The sequence below is a fragment of the Electrona antarctica genome, assembly GCF_951216825.1.
Source record: "Electrona antarctica genome assembly, chromosome: 21".
NCBI classification, from domain to species: Eukaryota; Metazoa; Chordata; class Actinopteri; order Myctophiformes; family Myctophidae; genus Electrona; species Electrona antarctica.
Genome location: NC_136802.1, coordinates 19,933,638 through 19,952,441, shown reverse-complemented (window position 1 = coordinate 19,952,441; position 18,804 = coordinate 19,933,638). Strand labels below are relative to the sequence as shown.

The 18,804-nt window shown below is 44.8% G+C and overlaps 2 protein-coding genes across 2 annotated transcripts in view; one reads left to right on the top strand and one right to left on the bottom strand.

The window, feature by feature from the left end:
- Positions 1–15,491, bottom strand: part of LOC306914265 (uncharacterized protein) — a gene marked incomplete at its 5' end in the record, with an annotated part of 69,033 nt that extends 53,542 nt beyond the window's left edge. Inside the window, one exon of the mRNA XM_079491255.1 lies at positions 15,200–15,491. Coding sequence (XP_079347381.1) covers positions 15,200–15,491 — 292 coding nt within the window. The remainder of the gene's footprint in view (positions 1–15,199) is intronic.
- The window catches only part of htr2cl1 (5-hydroxytryptamine (serotonin) receptor 2C, G protein-coupled-like 1), a gene marked incomplete at its 3' end in the record, with an annotated part of 198,203 nt that overhangs the window by 82,854 nt on the left and 96,545 nt on the right, over positions 1–18,804 (top strand). The window contains exon 3 of the mRNA XM_079491254.1: positions 15,697–15,749. The remainder of the gene's footprint in view (positions 1–15,696; positions 15,750–18,804) is intronic.

Sequence of the window (18,804 nt, the reverse complement as noted above, 5' to 3'; positions counted from 1 at the left end):
CATCAACCCCCATGCACCAAACATCTCCTTTACTGTGTGTGTGTGTGTGTGTGTTTGTGTGTGCGTGTGCGCGTGTGTGCGCGCGCGCGCTCTTGTAAGAGGCATCAAAGTTGCTGCACACTAGACCAATAAGGCAGTTGTAGCTGTCAAAACGGTGGTATTTTAGTATATCTTTTGCCGTGGGTCACAGATGAATGTTGTGAAAATTAGATCTACAAGCTCACAAAATGCGAGGCATTGGGAGATCGACTATTTTCACAACATTTAACTAATAATTAGCAATTTGGCTATAGTATAGTGTGTTGATTACTGCAGTAATGGCCTTATATGCATTATTATTATTACTAGACTGGTGCCCGGTTGTAGAGCGCCGAGTCGGTAACGATGGAAGGAGATCCTTGCCCCACCTGGCTATGCAATACCCGTTGTACCCGTGTCAGAGTGCCCGTTCCACCCATCCTTTTATGCCCATATATCAAGATTTCTGTATCTGTCTCTCTGTGTCCCTTTTTTCCTATACATAAAGTTCTGTGTCAGGCATGCCCACATATGTGTGTGTGATGTCAGAACAGGCCAGCTCCATTTTCCGGTCTGTATGTACGTGTACATACAGACGTTGTGCATTTATAGATAATGTATAGATTATTTATGAATATTAATTTTAGAGGTATTAGCGGAATATAAAAGTCATTTGGTTGTCACTTTAGAAATCATTTCGGGACTCCCCTGGAGGGTCCTGGCCCGCAGGTTGAGAACCACCGAAGTGCATGACCTATTTATTGTCTATAAGATGAATAGGTTGTTTACAGACAAACGGTGGGTTGTCTGTGTGTGTACTCCTCCCTGCCTGGCTGTCAGAGCATACCGCTGACTCACTGGCAGCACCACACAGTGCCTGCGGAAAGCCTGCTGACAACATTACACTACAACACCTTTATCATCTCAGTACAGTCGCTGGGGTTAAACATGGCATATATATATATCTGGTTTGAGCGGTGCCTCCGCTCCAATACACAGCTATGTGTGTGTGTCCCTTTGTATGTTTTAGCAAATTCAACATAAACAAGGCAGAAATAGCCAGGGACCAATCAGAAGGCTGACAATGGTGAATTAGGTGTCTGTCTGCCTGTCTGTCTGTAAAACGAAAATGGTAAAAATGACAATTATAAAATTGCATCATAAAGTGTGCGTGCGTGCGTGCGTGCGTGCGTGCGTGCGTGCGTGCGTGCGTGCGTGCGTGCGTGCGTGCGTGCACGTGTGTGCATTCTTCCCTGCATTGTGTTTGGTCGGAGTGCAGTCACAGTTTGGATGAGGTAGTTTCATCATTACGCCTTCATGAGTCAGTCTCATTACTGCACTTCATCCATGTCTGCACAGGTCTTCATCCATATCTGCACAGGTCTTCATCCATGTCTGCACAGGTCTTCATCCATGTCTGCACAGGTCTTCATCCATGTCTGCACAGGTCTTCATCCATGTCTGCACAGGTCTTCATCCATGTCTGCACAGGTCTTCATCCATGTCTGCACAGGTCTTCATCCATGTCTGCACAGGTCTTCATCCATGTCTGCACAGGTCTTCCAGGTAGGCCAGAGACCCGTAAATACCCGGGGTCTGAACCGAACCGGGGCGGTTCCGTTTACAGGAAGAATCTCCCAGATATTTTCGGAGCGGCTCCCGTATATGTATCTGTGCTCGGGTAATGACTACAACCCGAGTGGACCCGGGGATTGGCTGTTCCAGCTGTCAATCACCCCTCTTTTTTCCTCCTCAGGCCAGTGGGAGCCTGCATGGCGTGCGTGCCTTGCGTGAATGCGTCGCGTGACTTTAGTGAGGAACTAGGCCGTGGTGCTGCTTACAAGTCTTAGAAACAAAAACAAAAGATATCGGAAGTTATATCATATAAATGGTTGAAGTTAATGTAACGTGTTGGTTAATGGTTCAAAATTCAAATCTGGTAAAACAATCGAGTTGTCATAGTGTGTTGAACTGTGTCGAAGTACAATTGAAACTCCAAGCTGAAGGTCTTCATCCATATCTGCTCAGGTCTTCATCCATGTCTGCACAGGTCTTCATCCATGTCTACACAGGTCTTCATCCATGTCTGCACAGGTCTTCATACATGTCTGCACAGGTCTTCATCCATGTCTGCACAGGTCTTCATCCATGTCTACACAGGTCTTCATCCATGTCTGCACAGGTCTTCATCCATGTCTGCACAGGTCTTCATCCATGTCTGCACAGGTCTTCATCCATATCTGCACAGGTCTTCATCCATGTCTGCACTGGTCTTCATCCATGTCTGCACAGGTCTTCATCCATGTCTGCTCAGGTCTTCATCCATGTCTGCACAGGTCTTCATCCATGTCTGCACAGGTCTTCATCCATGTCTGCACAGGTCTTCGGGTAGGCCAGAGACCCGTAAATACCCGGGGTCTGAACCGAACTGGAGCGGTTCCGTTTACAGGAAGAATCTCCCGGATATTTTCGGAGCGGCTCCCGTATATGTATCTGTGCTCGGGTAATGACTACAACCCGAGTGGACCCGGGGATTGGCTGTTCCAGCTGTCAATCACCCCTCTTTTTTCCTCCTCAGGCCAGTGGGAGCCTGCATGGCGTGCGTGCCTTGCGTGAATGCGTCGCGTGACTTTAGTGAGGAAGTAGGCCGTGGTGCTGCTTACAAGTCTTAGAAACAAAAACAAAAGATGTCGGAAGTTATATCATATAAATGGTTGAAGTTAACGTAACGTGTTGGTTAATGGTTCAAATCTGGTAAAACAATCGAGTTGTCATAGTGTGTCGAACTGTGTCGAAGTACAATTGAAACTCCAAGCTGAAGATAATTAAAAACAACTGCTGCGACATAAAAACGGTGGATTAGCAATTAGCAAGAAAGATTACACACACTACACAAATGTGAAAATGTGGATTTATGTTTTAATTACAAACTGTCCGCACCCCGTGATGGGTGGAGTGGTCTACTACTCTGGGATTATACATTCACACGTTAATGGCAATGCAGCGGCGCTACAGCACCACCAACAGCGGACTACGTTTAGGTAAGAAATAAGTCTTATTTAATAATAATATACAACTCTTAATTATAACGTCGGCAACTTCATCTGAGATATGAAGTTGGGGCAACTGTGGCTCTGTGGCTCAAGAGGTAGAGCAGGTCGTCCAATGATCCATGGGTCGGCGGTTCGAATCCCGGCTCCTCCTGTCTACATGTCGAAGTGTCCTTGGGCAAGACACTGAACCCCAAATTGCTCCCGATGTGCTGGTTGGTACCTTGCATGGCTTCCGCCACAATCGGTGTATGAATGTGTGTGTGAATGGGTGAATGTAATGCACAATCTATGTAAAGCGCCTTGGATAAAGGCGCTATATAAATGCACCATTTACCATTTACCATTTAGATATACCACCAGAACGGAACAACCTGCATTAGTATCATCGGTAACACGTGTGAAGGAAGTAGGAAGACGCCTGAGTTCTTTCCAAAATGGCTGCTGTACTGTACCTCTTCAACATCACCCTCTCCTCTCCTCTCTGCTCTCCTCTCCACCCTCACCTCTTCTCTTCCTCTTACCACCCACTCGCTCTCAGTCAGATGAAGCGTAGGGTTCTCCCATGAGGAACACACACACACACACACACACACACACACACACACACACACACACACACACACACACACACATGCCAAGTTCCACTCCTGTAGTTTTTCTATCAGTGCATGTCTATATTTGAAGTCTAAAAACCTATGGGAGAATTATGTAAATAAGTACAACACAAACATTTCCACCCTCAGAGACAGATGCACAAGCATCTGCACACACACACGCACACATATGCACCCACACACGCACATGCATGTACTGTACAGTACACATGACTGACATGCACACACCATATGTCCTTTAGCGAGCACTGATTCCCAGTAGCATTATTAAAATTGAACATGTGGCATATAAACAAACATGTTCACTCTGCACGCACGCACGCACGCACGCATGGACACATGGCTATTCAACCAGTAAGACACCTGAGGGCGAGGGGCCGAGGGCGTGCAAGCATCCGCCTCGTTGGCGGCTGACTGCTGGACGGGCATGGGGGGTCAGATCAACATGGAATGAATTCTGTATTTTCCATATAAGGAGTCTTGAGTGTACAGGGCTTGATGAGGCCAGATCAGAACAGGTCAGCTCCAGTATATGGAGATCTAAGGGTTGTAGCCATGGAGTATATAAAAGGATAGAGACTGATCTGGCGCGAAGCTATTCATGTCAGTGGAAGTTGCTCAGTGGCGTTTTGAAGCACCCGGAAGGACCGTCTCAAAACGTCTACTTCCGCATTTGACCACCAAATTTTGGTGGTCAAATGCGGAAGTGCAACCGAGCGCTCCATGTTAAAGCCCAGCTGCACAGGGTTTCCCAGTCATGAATCCACGGGTCCGCTTGTAGTCCCTCCTCTTACCACTAGGGCCCAGTGCTTCAACGTTGGAGCGCCTCACTGGCCCCTTGGTTGTAGCGCCGACATTCTCTTGAGTGTATGGCTTTGATGAGGGCCCATGCAGGTAGGGCCGGGACTTAATATTTGGGCCTGTTGAGAACTCTAGTTTTCGCCGGCTGCTGGGTGCGGCTTTGAAGATATGGGGGTGTCATACGTTTAGTTGCTTTTATAGGCCAGCATCAGTGTTCTGTACTCTGGCCGAGCAGTAAAACCAAGAATGGGAGCGGAGGGGGAGACATGAGAAATTGAGAAATTTGATTTGTTGAAGACAAAGCTTGTTGCGGCATTCTCTCCTATCCTCTCCTCTCCTCTCCTCTCCTCTCCTCTTCCTGTCGGGTGGAAACTGTTTTCAGAATTCAAATTCGTCTGTCTGTCTGTCTGTCTGTCTGTCTGTCTGTCTGTCTGTCTGTCTGCCTGCCTGCCTGCCCGTGTTGTTCGAGTGGATTATGCCCAAATACGGACACGCTTGCAACAGGGCAAATTAGGGTAGGGAGGGAGAGGAATAGAGATAATGGATGATACAGATAGAGAAACAACACATACTGTGGGCCAGACTACTGGAGAGAGAATGGATGACAATAATATAAAATAACCAGTCACTGTGTCCGTGTGTGTGCATGTGCTCGTGTGCAGGACCGCTTTTTGGGGTACAGGCTTTAGTTCCGACATACTATTGATCCGAAACTTCAATCCCTAACCTAACCATAACCGCAAGCACAGGAGCAGCGCATGTCGGACCATCGCATTTTCACATCGCATCGCATGTCCCCGCACTTCGGACCTTTGGTGTGTCGGATCTGCGTGTGCACCCCGCTTTTTGGGTGGTGCGGACGGTGCCGTCGCACAGGGCCTCGCACCTGCGAGGCCTCACTTTAGGTAGGGTCCTCCCTCCCTTTTTAATAGGCTTTTAAATGTTAACAATCACTTTCCATCTCAGACCTCAAATCTATAGTTTTGCTTACATGTTGATATATTTCACATTTAGTACTCGCTGACGTTGCGTGTCTGCATCCTAAAATGTAGTTTTGCTTACATGATATATTTCACATTTAGTACTCGCTGACATTGTGTTTCTGCGTCATCTATCAAGCGCATTACGTGCTGGTCATGTGTATGGTGGATGTTGTGCGACTGTGCGTGACAGCGTGGTGGTGGGAAACTTGAAAGACGAGTCGCAAAGAAAAAAGAAGAGTTCTAAGCCTCGCTGAGAGTTTCATTTGATAAATTCATTACAAAAAGAATCGATCCAACCGCGCCACAATCAGCTGCGGGGCCCCGCATCAAGAAAATGATGTCTGCAGCAGCTGCAGCAGTATGCCCAAGTTGACAGTCATGTGAAGAAGAGTATGAAGAATTTGCAGCGTGAGCCGCGAGGCCCATATTCAGGAGAAAGGTGATATTCATATTAGCAGCAGCTATATTGTATCCGCTGAGCTGCGGCATATAGTTAACCTGACTCTGCCAGATGGGGCAGCAGAGAGTACACTGGGTTCCCCCCTCCTGCTCCCATCTGGGAACTCTCAGGCAGACTTGATGCCCGGCCACAAAACGGCCTGGCCAATCAGCAGCAGCTAGAAGCTAGAAGCTGCTGCTAGAAGCTCCTAGAAGCTGCTGCTGATTGGCCAGGCCATTTTGTGGCCGGGCATCAAGTCTGCCTGAGAGTTCCCAGATGGGAGCAGGAGGGGGGAACCCAGTGTACTCTCTGCTGCCCCATCTGGCGGAGTCAGGTTAGCATATAGTGGTTTCTCAAAAAAAGAGGAACGGGACTATCGGGATATTCCCTGTGAAGTTGCCTTTCGGATCTGGGGAATCCCGTCACAGTTGCAATGTTGCATATGAGGAGAGCAGGTCCAATTGTATTTTTTTTTTAAATAATTATTAATTATTAAAATGATGACGTCATGAACGGGGCCTCCCGATCCTTAAGGCCGCCCCTGAAGATATCCCATATGCGCAACTGACTGGCAAGATAGTTATTTAGCAGCACCTGTGTGAAATGTATAAACATAAAAGGCTTTCATATAGCCTACTCTTACATGTCGGGGTGATAATTAGTTAATACTTAGACCAAAATAAACATACATTAATTCATTAGAATTCATTGATTAATTAATTAATGTTCGCACAGGGCCTGGCATTTTTCCCAGACACCTGTGTGTGTGTGTGTGTGTGTGTGTGTGCACGACACGTGCATTAATTCGTATGTGTGACACCACTCTAGTAAGCTCAGTATTGATTTTGACAAGCAGGCTATGATTACATTTTCATGCCTTTCAGAGGCCGACGATCAAAGAAATAATAAGATGAAGAAAGTCACAGCGAGAGCATATATATATATATATATATATATATATATATATATATATATATATTCATATATATTCATGAAAGAACAGGCTCTAGGCTGTTTGTGACAGTGCAAACTGGCAAGTACCTAACCCACTGGGAAAGCATGTTTTATAGTGAACTGATCCAGCAGTGCAGGTGAACCTACTTCCTTCTCGACTGTAGACGATTTGGACAAGGTACATTTGGGGATGGAGGTGGGCTGCTTTGTTGCATGCTGAAAAGAGAACGTCAAGCGTCAGAGGCGGTGATATTTAAAGGCGTCCAATCGCCTGATTGGCTGACTGCAGACTTGCTAGGAAATGCTCACACTTCAAGCTACAGTATATATCAGCGTTTCCACACCTAAGCGCAAAACGGTCGACAGCCGCGCACGTCTTAAGCTGTGCGCAGCTTATTTTCCGAGTTTTTAGACAGCTGGTGGATGGAAATTAAGCTCCACCTCCGCGGAAGACTTGCGCGGAGGAGAGCGTTTCCGGGAATCTGGCCGTCGCGCAAGTCTTCCGCGGAGGTGGAGCTTAATTTCCATCCACCAGCTGTCTAAAAACTCGGAAAATAAGCTGCACACAGCTTAAGATGTGCGCGGCTCTTTAGATAGTGTGGCAGCACCTATAAAATGACAGGACGTTTGTGAAGCCACCCTGTTTTCTGCCCCACGAAGGGAGTGGCTGGAAGGAGTGCCCGTGGCTTGTGATTGGGTGAGGCAGTGGAGCAATTGGGGGTCCATCGTCTTTCTACAAGGACACTTCTACACTAACTCTGGGGAGCCGGGATCGAATTGGGAACCTCAGGTCTTTCATCCGGCCACTCTACCAGCCACTCTGTTTGTCGCCCTTTTTTTGAGGGTGTGTCCAGTCCAACTCCACTTTCTCTTTCGGATCTGTAGGTCAATGGTATCCTGGCTTGTTCTTTTCCACAGGTCCACATTGCGTACTTTGTCTCTCCATGAGATGTGGAGGGTTCTCCTGAGGCAGGTGTTGGTGAATGTTTGCAGCCTGTGTGGTGGTTTTTGTTCTCCAGGTCTCAGCTCCATACAGCATCACCTGTTTCACACTGGAGTTTAAGATGCACATTGAATTCCTCTCTGCTCTGTTCTCTATATATGGAAGAAAAATAAGGTATAGGTTTCCCCCCATGATCATAAATGCAGGCAGGTGTGTGGTTGTGCTTTTGTCAAGGTAACAATTGGCAGTTAGTGTGGGTGTTATGGTGTTATGATCCGAATAAAGTCTGTAAACTATAGATTAACGTAATGTTTATTGAGTCCTAAAACCCTGTGACTTTGGCGTGCCGCCAGGTCTGGCTGGCACAGCCCACTCTGTCAGAGGTATGTTGGCATATACACTCTCTCGCTTCCAGTAGTAGGACCAGGAGAGATGGAGCTGAGTGCACAGGTGTGCCCAGGCTGGGCAACAGTTTGCTGGCTTGTGGTGAGCAGTGTTGATTTTGGTCAACTTTAAAACTGGCGAAAAATCGACTGCCTTTTTGAGTGGTGCACACCGCTCCAATGACTGGCTGTGTGTGTCCCTATGTCCGTATGTCTGTCCGTTTGGGGTATGAACGGTTGCAATACCGCTTGGTGACCTAAAGTGGCACTGTTGAGCACTGGGTACAGTACAGAGTACAGTACAGTAACTCACAATACAAATATAGTTGCACCACTCAGTTCACACAGGCGTGATTTTTCACTGAGTAAAACTAAATAAAAACTAAGCTATGATGACTAAAACTATTAAAGATGAAATATATTGACAATATTGTCATAAAATAGGGGGGGGACTAGTGAAGAGATCCAGTAGAACTGAAAGACAAGTCATTTTATGCTTGGTTGCAAGCTGAAAATCCCGTTGCGGGCCTGGCAGCCTGTAGGCTATTTTCAGCTTGCAACCAAGTGTAAAATCAAGCATTATAAGATGCCATCAACGCCAGCCAAAATACATTGTAGTCGACTGAATCAACTGTAGATTTAGTTGTCTAAAATCGTATGATATTTAGCCGACTAAAACTAGACTCAAACTAAAACTGTTCAAATGATTAAAATATGACTAAAAATACATTTTATTCAATGATGCAGCACGGAAATTTGTCGATTCACCAGCGCGTTTCATCACTCGTTCAGCAGCCTTTCTAAAGCTTCTAAATGTAGAAGCTTTGAGTCAGTTGAGGTACCAAATTTACCCCTGCACCTTCTCCCATATGCCCTTAAAAAAAGGTTATACTTAGAATTGATGTAGTTAATACTTTACCCAACAAATGAATAATGGAAGATTTTGAAAATCCCTGGCCCTGCGGGCCTGGATGGCAAGAATTCACATAATTACAGTTACATGCATAACTCTAGTTTTATCTATTCAACAGTCTATACACCCATTCATCCATATCACGCACGCATGCGCACGCACACGCACACATTAATCAACCTAATCTCGTTTTCAGTTCCTCATTAAAGTAATCACAATTCTAAAGTACAGCAGCTTCGTGAAAACACCATATACATTTTATGTACCCCAAAGGGGAGGAAGGCCATTACAGCACTATAAAACATCTCCAACATAAAGGAGAAAGATTTAACGATGAGAGATATCGACATGACAAATGTACATTCTGCAATCCATTCTGAGCTCCAAGTGAAACAAGAGCGGTGTGCACATTTCCTGTGCGAAACACTGACAACAATACTAAATATAACAATACCAAATGCTTTTATGATGCACTCAAGTAGGTTTATGTATGGTCAACAACTTCAATGCAAGTCCTCAACCAGCCATCTAAGATGAACGAGGAGGCAACTATGCCAAGACTGCCTCAAATTGAAACAAATCGGTCCCTTGCAGCTCCACCTTTCCATCCATTGAGGATACAGAGAAATCCATGTTGTTGCATAACATTATATAACACAATTCCAGGCAAACGATCAAAAATAACAATTCTTCTGCATTCTCTAATTGTGTAGACTCGATCTTATAAATAAATGCCAGATCTTTAACAATACGTTTACTCTTTAGAGTAATACCTAAAATAATAATACCAAAAAAAGAAAGGGGTCTTAGTGTATTTTCTGTTATTGTGGGGAAGGCTAGTTGAAAAGAGCAGATCGACAAGCTCACAACACGTCCCAGCGCCGGCCCCGTTTTTCTGCACCACGCATGATACTGAACTGATAACGCCGGATGGTAACAGCGAAGAATTCAACATAGAAACCAGAGTGCTGCAGGGAGACACCCGGCCCGCCCATATTGCATGCCGTGTCCCGATTGGCCACACCAGTTCTCTGGTGTAGGAAATGGGCGTACAATTGAGCCTCTCCAGACCGTAATCCGCCGGCAGGCAATTCTTTTTTGCCAACGGCTGATTCGGTCTGGCTTATTAGCCAGGCTAGCGGAAACCCTCACAGACCTGGACAACACTGATGACATCTGCCTGCTATCTGACCACGTAAGGCAGGCACAGGCTCTCCTGACCAGAGTGGAGTTGGAGTGCGCTAATGTTGGCCTCAGGCTAAATGCAAAGAAGACAGAGGTCATAACCTATAACATCCCCCAAGAACATCTGCCCCTAACAACAATAGAGGGTACTGCGCTAAAGGAGGTCAGCGACTTTAAATACCTGGGCGCATGGGTCGGCTCCACAGAAAAGGACCTTAAAGTGAGGTAAGCACTTGCCTGGAGAGCAAGGTATATTCAGTTATTTGACTTAATTCAAATATCACTTATTTTTTCTGGATAATCCTCCCTACTATAGAGTGTGCTGACCATATAAGGAGTTCCTCCCTGTCCCCAGTGAGCCCCTGGGGTCAAAAAACCCTAGTTTCAGTTTTGGTGGCGGGTGGCAAAGCCTTCAACCAATCAGGATGAGAGGGGCCTTCCTCCAATCATGATCGAGTGGGGTGGGCCTTGGTGCACATGCTGTTGGCCTGTTGCACTTCCCCCCACTGTAGAGCGTGCATGTGCACATTTTGTTACCGGGGCGGACTGGGTGGTTTTCCAAATCACCCAAATCACTGAATGCTCCTTTAATGGTATGACCAGTGTGTGGAAATCCATTCCACACGCAGTAAAGACCGTCAGGATCGGGAGTCGAACACATGGCAGACTGCCAGACTGGATTACCAGCCAAGGTGCCCATACAGCTACGCCAGCCGCCCGGGCCATGCTTTTTTTTAAACGGCAAATCTTGACAAATCTTGTTTGAAAAGGTTTGACTAATGTTTTTTTTTTAAACACAAATCTTCTCTTCTGGGGGTCTCCCTGTCATAAAACATCTTCAGATGTTGTCGGGTTATTCCATAAAGGCTCTTTACAATGCTATAAGCTCTGTAGTATTTTATTTGCAACCGCACAATAATCTCACGTAACACACAGTGGTAGCAGTGTAAACAAACTTCCTTAGTATCCTCTCCCCGCGTCAACATGCACTGACGTCACATCCATTTTAACCTTAAAGACATATCATGCATTCCACCATATCCTACTACCACAGATGTAAAGGTCCGCAGACAAATACATATAATTTTAGTTGTCCTTAATTAAGTATTAAAAAAAAATGCACAAAGGCCGCACACCAGTTGTCCTTGGCACAAAGTTTGAACTACAGATAGAAGGCACTTGTAGAATGGGCTAATGGATGTGTTATGTGTGGTGGCGCTCATCTGTAGTGCAGAGGCTGAAACGGCAAAGGATTAAAGCATAATCACTCTGCCTAATTTGACCTTGCCATTTGAGCAGCATCTGGCTGATGTGTCATGATGACAAACCGAGGGTACAACACATGTTCCAAACCCAATTAAACCAAATTAGCATCCTGCCTCGATGGCTGAAAGTGAAAGCAGCCTTGAAGTGTGGCCTTGATCTGGGTACAGTCGGCTCTGCATGGCACTGTGTTGACTCTGTTACACTGCATCATGTCGGTAACGATGCCAGTGGCGTCCCCAGATGGTCAAGATGGTCATTCTCTGCCAAGGACCAATATTTCACTCCGCAATGAAATACACACCGAGTGTCTCAAAAGAAGGATCTGAGAATAAAAGTCATACTACTGCGATGCTCCGTTCTCTAGTTATTGGCAGTTGAATGTAGCTTGTTTCTGCCATAAACGCTGTCTAGCAAGTAGCAACAGAAAGCAGAAGAAAAAAAAGAAAGAAATCACACCCGTGTGAAGTGAGAGCCGCTCTTATCATCATACATCATCACAATCTGGCCAATCGCAATTGGCCTCCTCACTTTTTATGCTCAAGTAATTTTGTCCTCAAGGCTAATCCTCAAGGATAATCACTTGGCGTCCTCACTTTTCTGTACTCACTTTTTATCCTCAATACGTACATTGCTCAGCCAACCAAATCATCGCTATGGGGTGCTCAGCCAATCAAATCATCGCTACAGGGTTCACAAAGCTGGGCATAGGAGGGGCTCAAAAATATTTTCATAAATCCTTTAATATTACACTCAACAAGCTTGGAAATGTTTTGACGTTATTGCCGCGTGTAATCTTCTTCGGAGGTTCTGTGTTCACATGTTGCGGAAGAGAGCGCCCTAATGGTGCATTTATATAAAGGCCCTCTATTGTAAACACTGAAAACACCAATACATGTCAAAATACATCAATGGCAGTCAATGAGTTGAGGGCATACTTTATAAAGATCGATTGATTAGCCTCTATATCACAGACAAATGGACAGATATGATGAATGTGAGGGCTGGGGGAAGCCATTAAAACTAATGAGTGCCATTAGCGTTTATTGACATTTAAATTGACAGTCCATTCATTTTCAAAATGGCCAGTAAATGAGGCTCCATGAGACAATAATTGGGAGCTCGTAGATGTGCTATTTTCAAATGCCCGAAATGTATATAGGGCTGAGGTGTTTAATGTATGTTTTGTAATGATAAACTTCTCGCAGGCCGCGCAGTAAGAAGTCGTTGAACGGCGAGATAGAGTATGCTAAAATGCTAACAGATGTTTTTCGGTGCTGCAGCAATGGCGTCTCGTTGTTGAAGCGGCGAGGAGGCCTTGTGGTGTTAGCGCGGGTCGAGGGTCTCTCCCACAGGCCACGCGGTGCAGAAGCAGGGGGTCGCGTCGTTTGAGAGCGATGGAAGGGCCGTGCTTCTGAAGCTAACGGAGGTCTGTCGACTCTAAGTTAGGAGGCTAGCTAGGGCTAGAGGTAAACAAGAGGGCCTCCCGGCTCAACTATAATAGCCCAGAGTAAGTTTCCATTTACTTGTTTATAGAGTTCTGCTGAATCGTTTGAATGAAAAGCTACCAGCTTTGAACCGCAAATTCCAGGCTATAAGAGAGAAAACACTCGTCCAAAAGGCCATACTAAATCAACGGTATGGTAATCTTAACGAGAAGTAATGTGTATTACGCTCTTAAACCCCGGGGCGGGACTTGCAGCCGTACCGTGATGGACAAAAGCACGACCCAATGGAATTGACTCGTGTGTGTGCATGAAATTGCACACACACGTGTTTTCGCCACGTGATGGCAATTCTCAAGTGAGAGAGCTAAAATAAACTAAAGTTTTCAAATAAATGTAATGGAGTACGTAAAAGTACAATGTTTGGCTCTCAAAATGCAGTGGTGTAGAAGTAAAAGTAGCCTATTGGAAATTGGAAATACTCAAGTAAAGTACCTGAAATCAGTATGTGTACTTTCCACCACTGCTACTATACCACACAAATTCCTTTTCAAGTGTCTGACATTTGAGAGATTTTCATTCCAAAATGTCACAAATATATTTTAAAGACAAACAAAACAAATGTCCACTGCATAATCTTACAAAATAGGGAAAGCAAACAAACAAAAACAAAAAGACAGACTGTTGGCAAAAGGCTAAGGTTTTTACACATAAGGTCATGCAGAAGATAATGGATAACGTGGTCCGTTTGCATTTGAGAAGTTCTTGCTTTGATTGGCTGTGGCATTGGATTGGATTTGCTCTTTGGATTAAATTACATTATTAGGAACAGCTGAGGGTGGCTACTGATGTTCTGGGTTTATGGTACCCCCAAAGTGCACAAATATATCGAGAACAGGTCATAGGCATATGAAAATAGCATAGAAGCAGATATTATGCACTCTATGTGCAACGCTGAGACATGGACACATAATCATATAGCACAATACAACATATCACGCAACACAACACCAAGACAATACGTACACGCGCTATGCCTCTCTCTTAGGCATTTAGCAGGCGCTCTTAATCCAGAGCGATTTACAGTAAGCAAGAACAACACATGGTAATACATCAAATACATAGAAATAGTAATCAAGGATCCTAAGCAATTAAGCTAAGGACCTAACATCCGACTAACAGTAGAATATACTCTACTACGCTCTCTCTCTCTCTCTCTGTCGGTCTCTCTCCATCCCTGACTCTTTTTCTCTCTCTTTTTCTCTCTGCGTGTGCATGCACATGCAAAATTGAAGAAACTTTTGGACCACACACACACACACACACACACACCAACCTATCTCTCTCTCTCTCTCTCTCTCTCTCTCTCTCTCTCTGCCTTGATGTCAGCCAGAGGCTACATGCCTATCGGGGCCATCGACAGCATGGAGAAGTTTGGGAACTCCTAATCTCTAGCCTGTAGATACAAGCACTCGGCAGTTTTGTCCAGTGTGTGGGCAATGGGGAAGTTATTCTCAAAGTGGTTTCCGGGGAGTCTCCAGCTAAATTATTGATAGTTAGAACCACTTGGAAGAGTATACCCATGGCAGATCAAGGGCCAAATGGGAGGACTACATATCCACAATGGCCTTGTAACACCACATGATCCCCCAGGAGGAAGTGGTGGTCCCCACTATACACAGAAGAGCAGTGGAGCAATGCTGAGGTTTCTTAAGCACCCGGGGTCTCGTATACAGTGACGCCATCGATCAGCTTTGTGTGAGGTGTGAAGGGCGGATTAGATTGTCATTCCCTTGTGGTCTCAACGTCAATCAATCAACAGCAACAACGAAGGAAAGAAGAAAGCTTTTTGAACAAGAGGTCTGAGAGAATTAGCCAGGCATGACCAGAATCAGAATCCGAAGACTTTATTGCCATGACATGTAAACATGTTAGGAATTTGGTTTGGTGGACAGCAGAGTGCAGTTACAACATTAGGACAAGTGCAAAACAGGACAAGACAGTGCAAAGAATAGTGAATAAAATAAAGTGCAGAGAGTTCAAGTGATCAGTTCAGAGCACAAGTCAGTCCATTCCACTCTGAGTGGGGGTGGAGGGAGGATAAAGGGGGGTCAGGGGGGGACACCAGCAGCGTTGAGGAGCCGGATAGCCGTGGGGAAAAAGCTGTTTGAATGTCGGGCCTTCATAGTCTTTAGGGGCCGCAACCTCCTGCCTGAGGGAAGCGGGGCAAAAAGACTGTGGCCTGGGTGTGCAGGGTCAGCCATGATCTCCCTGGCCCTCCTCGAAGCTCTACTCCTAAACAGGGCCTCAAGGGGGGCAAAGGGCAGTCAATCACCCTCTCTGCTGATCGTATGACCCGCTGCAGCTTGGCCTTGTCCTTGGCCGCTGCAGCGGGGAACCAAACAGTGATGGCGAGGGTGATGATGGATTCTATGATGGCAGTATAGAAGTTAACCAGCAAGGTCCTTGGGAGGTGGAATTTCCTCAGCTGTCTCATAAAAACCAGACTTATATCACTGCGTACATACAGTATATCCCCATGGACTGTATATATTTTTTCCTGTGGCAGATTTGTCTGGTTTCCAGGCTATGAGAGAATAGCTCAGTGATATGCACACACACACACACAGACGAGCTGTTCATTCAGTGAAGAATACATACATAATATTCAATGCGCTCTCTCTCTCTTTCTCTCTCTCTAGTAACGAAGAGTATGATGCATTTGACTGCAGTTATGATGACCTTGTGTTGAGAGGTAAGTAAACATCAAAACACATTCAGAGGGAGGTTGAGGAAGGCCATCATTTCTCAAAGGTGTGTGTGTGTGTGTGTGTGTGTGTGTGTGTGTGTGTGTGTGTGTGTGTGTGTGTGTGTGTGTGTGTGTGTGTGTGTGTGTGTGTGTGTGTGTGTGTGTGTGTGTGTGTGTGTGTGTGTGTGTGTGTGTGTGTGTGTGTGTGTGTGTGTGTGTGGTGCTAAAATCTAAATAATCTAAAACCACATATTACAGTGTTCTAAATCTTCTAAATTGCATTTTTGCAAAAAGGGTGAAGTGTCCCTTAAAAAATTAGTTTTGTTACCAAACAGGATTACCTACTGAGAAAAGTAACTTGTTAGATCACACTTTGGTTACTTTTGGTTTATTTAAACCAGGGGTCTCCAACAGGGGGTCCTCAGAGTTACTATATGGGTGCTGCCAAATCGTTGTGTGATAGGATAAAAAGAATTTCAACTACTTGAACCATACAATCCCTATTCTGAGAACCTTAGCCAAAAATAGCTCACAGGCGTTGTTTGAGCATTCGTGCGTGCGTGCAAATATCACAGAAAGGAAACTTGAGCTGGACGGTAGGGAGTCAGAAAGTTTGATTGTGACACACACACCTTTGAACATTGAAGTGAGTTTTTGTTTGTTTGTCTGGGTGTGGAAGCGGGCAACATTCATTACAGTTTGGCCGTTGGTGGTATTCTTGCCTGCGCGAGAGCGTGCGTGCGTGAGCGAGCGTGCACACGCAGTGCAGGGGGGTATGTCTGCCGTAGCTTTAGGGTTCTATCTGTAATGAAGTGTGAACCAGATGAAGCAGTGTGACTCACTGAATCACCCTCGGGGAGGGAACAAAACTGTGTTTCTGTACATCTAATGGACTAGACTACTATATACATTCTCTTCTCTCCTATATACTTTCCCCTTTCAATTATCTCTTCTTTTCTCTTCTCTTCTCTTCTCTTCTCTTCTCTTCTCTTCTCTTCTCTTCTCTTCTCTCCTATATACTTTCCCCTTTCAATTATCTCTTCAGCTTCTCTTCTCTTCTCTTCTCTTCTCTTCTCCTCTTCTCTTCTCTTCTCTTCTCTTCTCTTCTCTTCTCTTCTCTTCTCTTCTCTTCTCTTCTCTTCTCTTCTCTTCTCTTCTCTTCTCTTCTCTTCTCTTCTCCAGCTCACAGTGGAAGTTGGAACACACTTCAATTCCTAGTTTCAATAAAGCCACCATAACCACATGAACTAATTGCATCCCTATTCTGAGGCAAACCTTCCGTGAACAGATTTGGAGTAGAGGAGGGGAAAGAAATAGTAGGACCCAGTATTGACCCATGGGGCACTCCAGTGAACAAAGTATAGTGCATTTAAGTGGTTAAAATAATGTAAAATATACCCCTGTTTTAAGTTTGAAAGATATACCTGACATTAAACCCTATGGAAATGTGGCCTCAAATCGTAAAAACACCTGTTTATAATCAATACATAAAATAGGTACATAATATGACCATCACACGTTTTTTTAATGACTGTCAAGTTCTATATTATATTCGGTCACATAGACCTCCGCCTGAAGCATTTGGAGATTGTCGAATGGTTGTCTGGCTAGACGTGAGACTAACTTTACTCTGGCAGGGTGCTGCTGTTGCTGCTGTTTATTTTGGTGATGTGTGATTTGAGGGGTGTACAATTTAAGCACTCACACCTGGCCTGAGCCAAACTAATTGGACTCGGGGGCCATATAGGTGTGACTGCAACACCTGTCGTGTAGTCTCATCCCCACACGCATTCAGGAAGTGCTGTTATTTGCCCTTGACATTTGTGGGCATGTGTTTTGTTACGGTCTCCAAAACTCCACACAGAAAGGCCCAAGGAGAGAACACGCCAACATCGTCCCCGGCGGGAATCGAACCCGGGACCTTCTAGCTGTGAGGCAACAGCACTACCGACTTTGCCACCGTATACCCCCTATAGGAATCTTTTCTTTTTTTCTTTTTTTTAATTTACGTTTTATTGAATTTTAATCAAACATACATGTAAACGAAACGACTGACAATTGACAATACATACAACCGAAAACAAAACAAGACAATATACGTACAATACACACAAGGGGAGATATCTGCCAGGAATCTATTTTCTTATTCCGTCTTACAGTGCTGTTGGTATAGATGTAGCTCCAGAGTGGGGACAAAGGTACAGTACAATTGGATTTGGATTAAGACACCGGCAGAAGGACCGCGCTCCCTCTCCCACCGTGTGAATAAATAAAAGATTGCAGCTCTTGGCAGTCTTTTGACCTCATCACTTTACCTGTCACTTTCTCAACTCAAGTTAATGTGCAAGATTTACTGTCAGTATACAGCAAGGGAAACTGAGATGGAGGGTTACATGAACGAGTGTTTTCACGCGATGGAAGATGCTTGGAGACTCGTCCGGTTAGCCGGCCACTTAATTTTAACCTCACCATCATCAATCACTTTAGTTTAGTAGGCTGAGCTGATTTCCACACAGGGAACAATTAATTGTTACAAGCTTGCCTCGTGAGCATAGATAATGCTGTTTTCAGCATGCAACCAAGCATAAAATTACTTGTCTTTTAGTTCTCCTGGATTTCTTCTCCACTAGTCCCTCCCTTTTTTAGTCATTTTTATTTGTTGTCTAAATTGTCAGTATATTCGTCTTAGTCTTGGTCATTATATAGCTTAATGTTTGTTTTTATTTAGTCAGTGAAAAAATATAGTCGATGGACATTGTTCATCATAGTAGTGCAATGCAGTAGTCTATATGAGAGACCGACAGACACAGATTGTTGAATGAATACATCAATTTATACAGTAGTAGGGAATCACAAAAGAAGCGTTAATATCTGTAATTTAGCAGACAATTACATAAAGGTTGGGTCTATAAATTCATTATGTATACGCTTATATAAGGCATCATAACACTCGTTATAAACGTTTATAATCGTGTACGAGTCCGACAACTAATAACTTTTATGATGCATCAGTGCTGGTCATAATGCATTATACGTTCAGCACATAACTTGTTAGTTATAA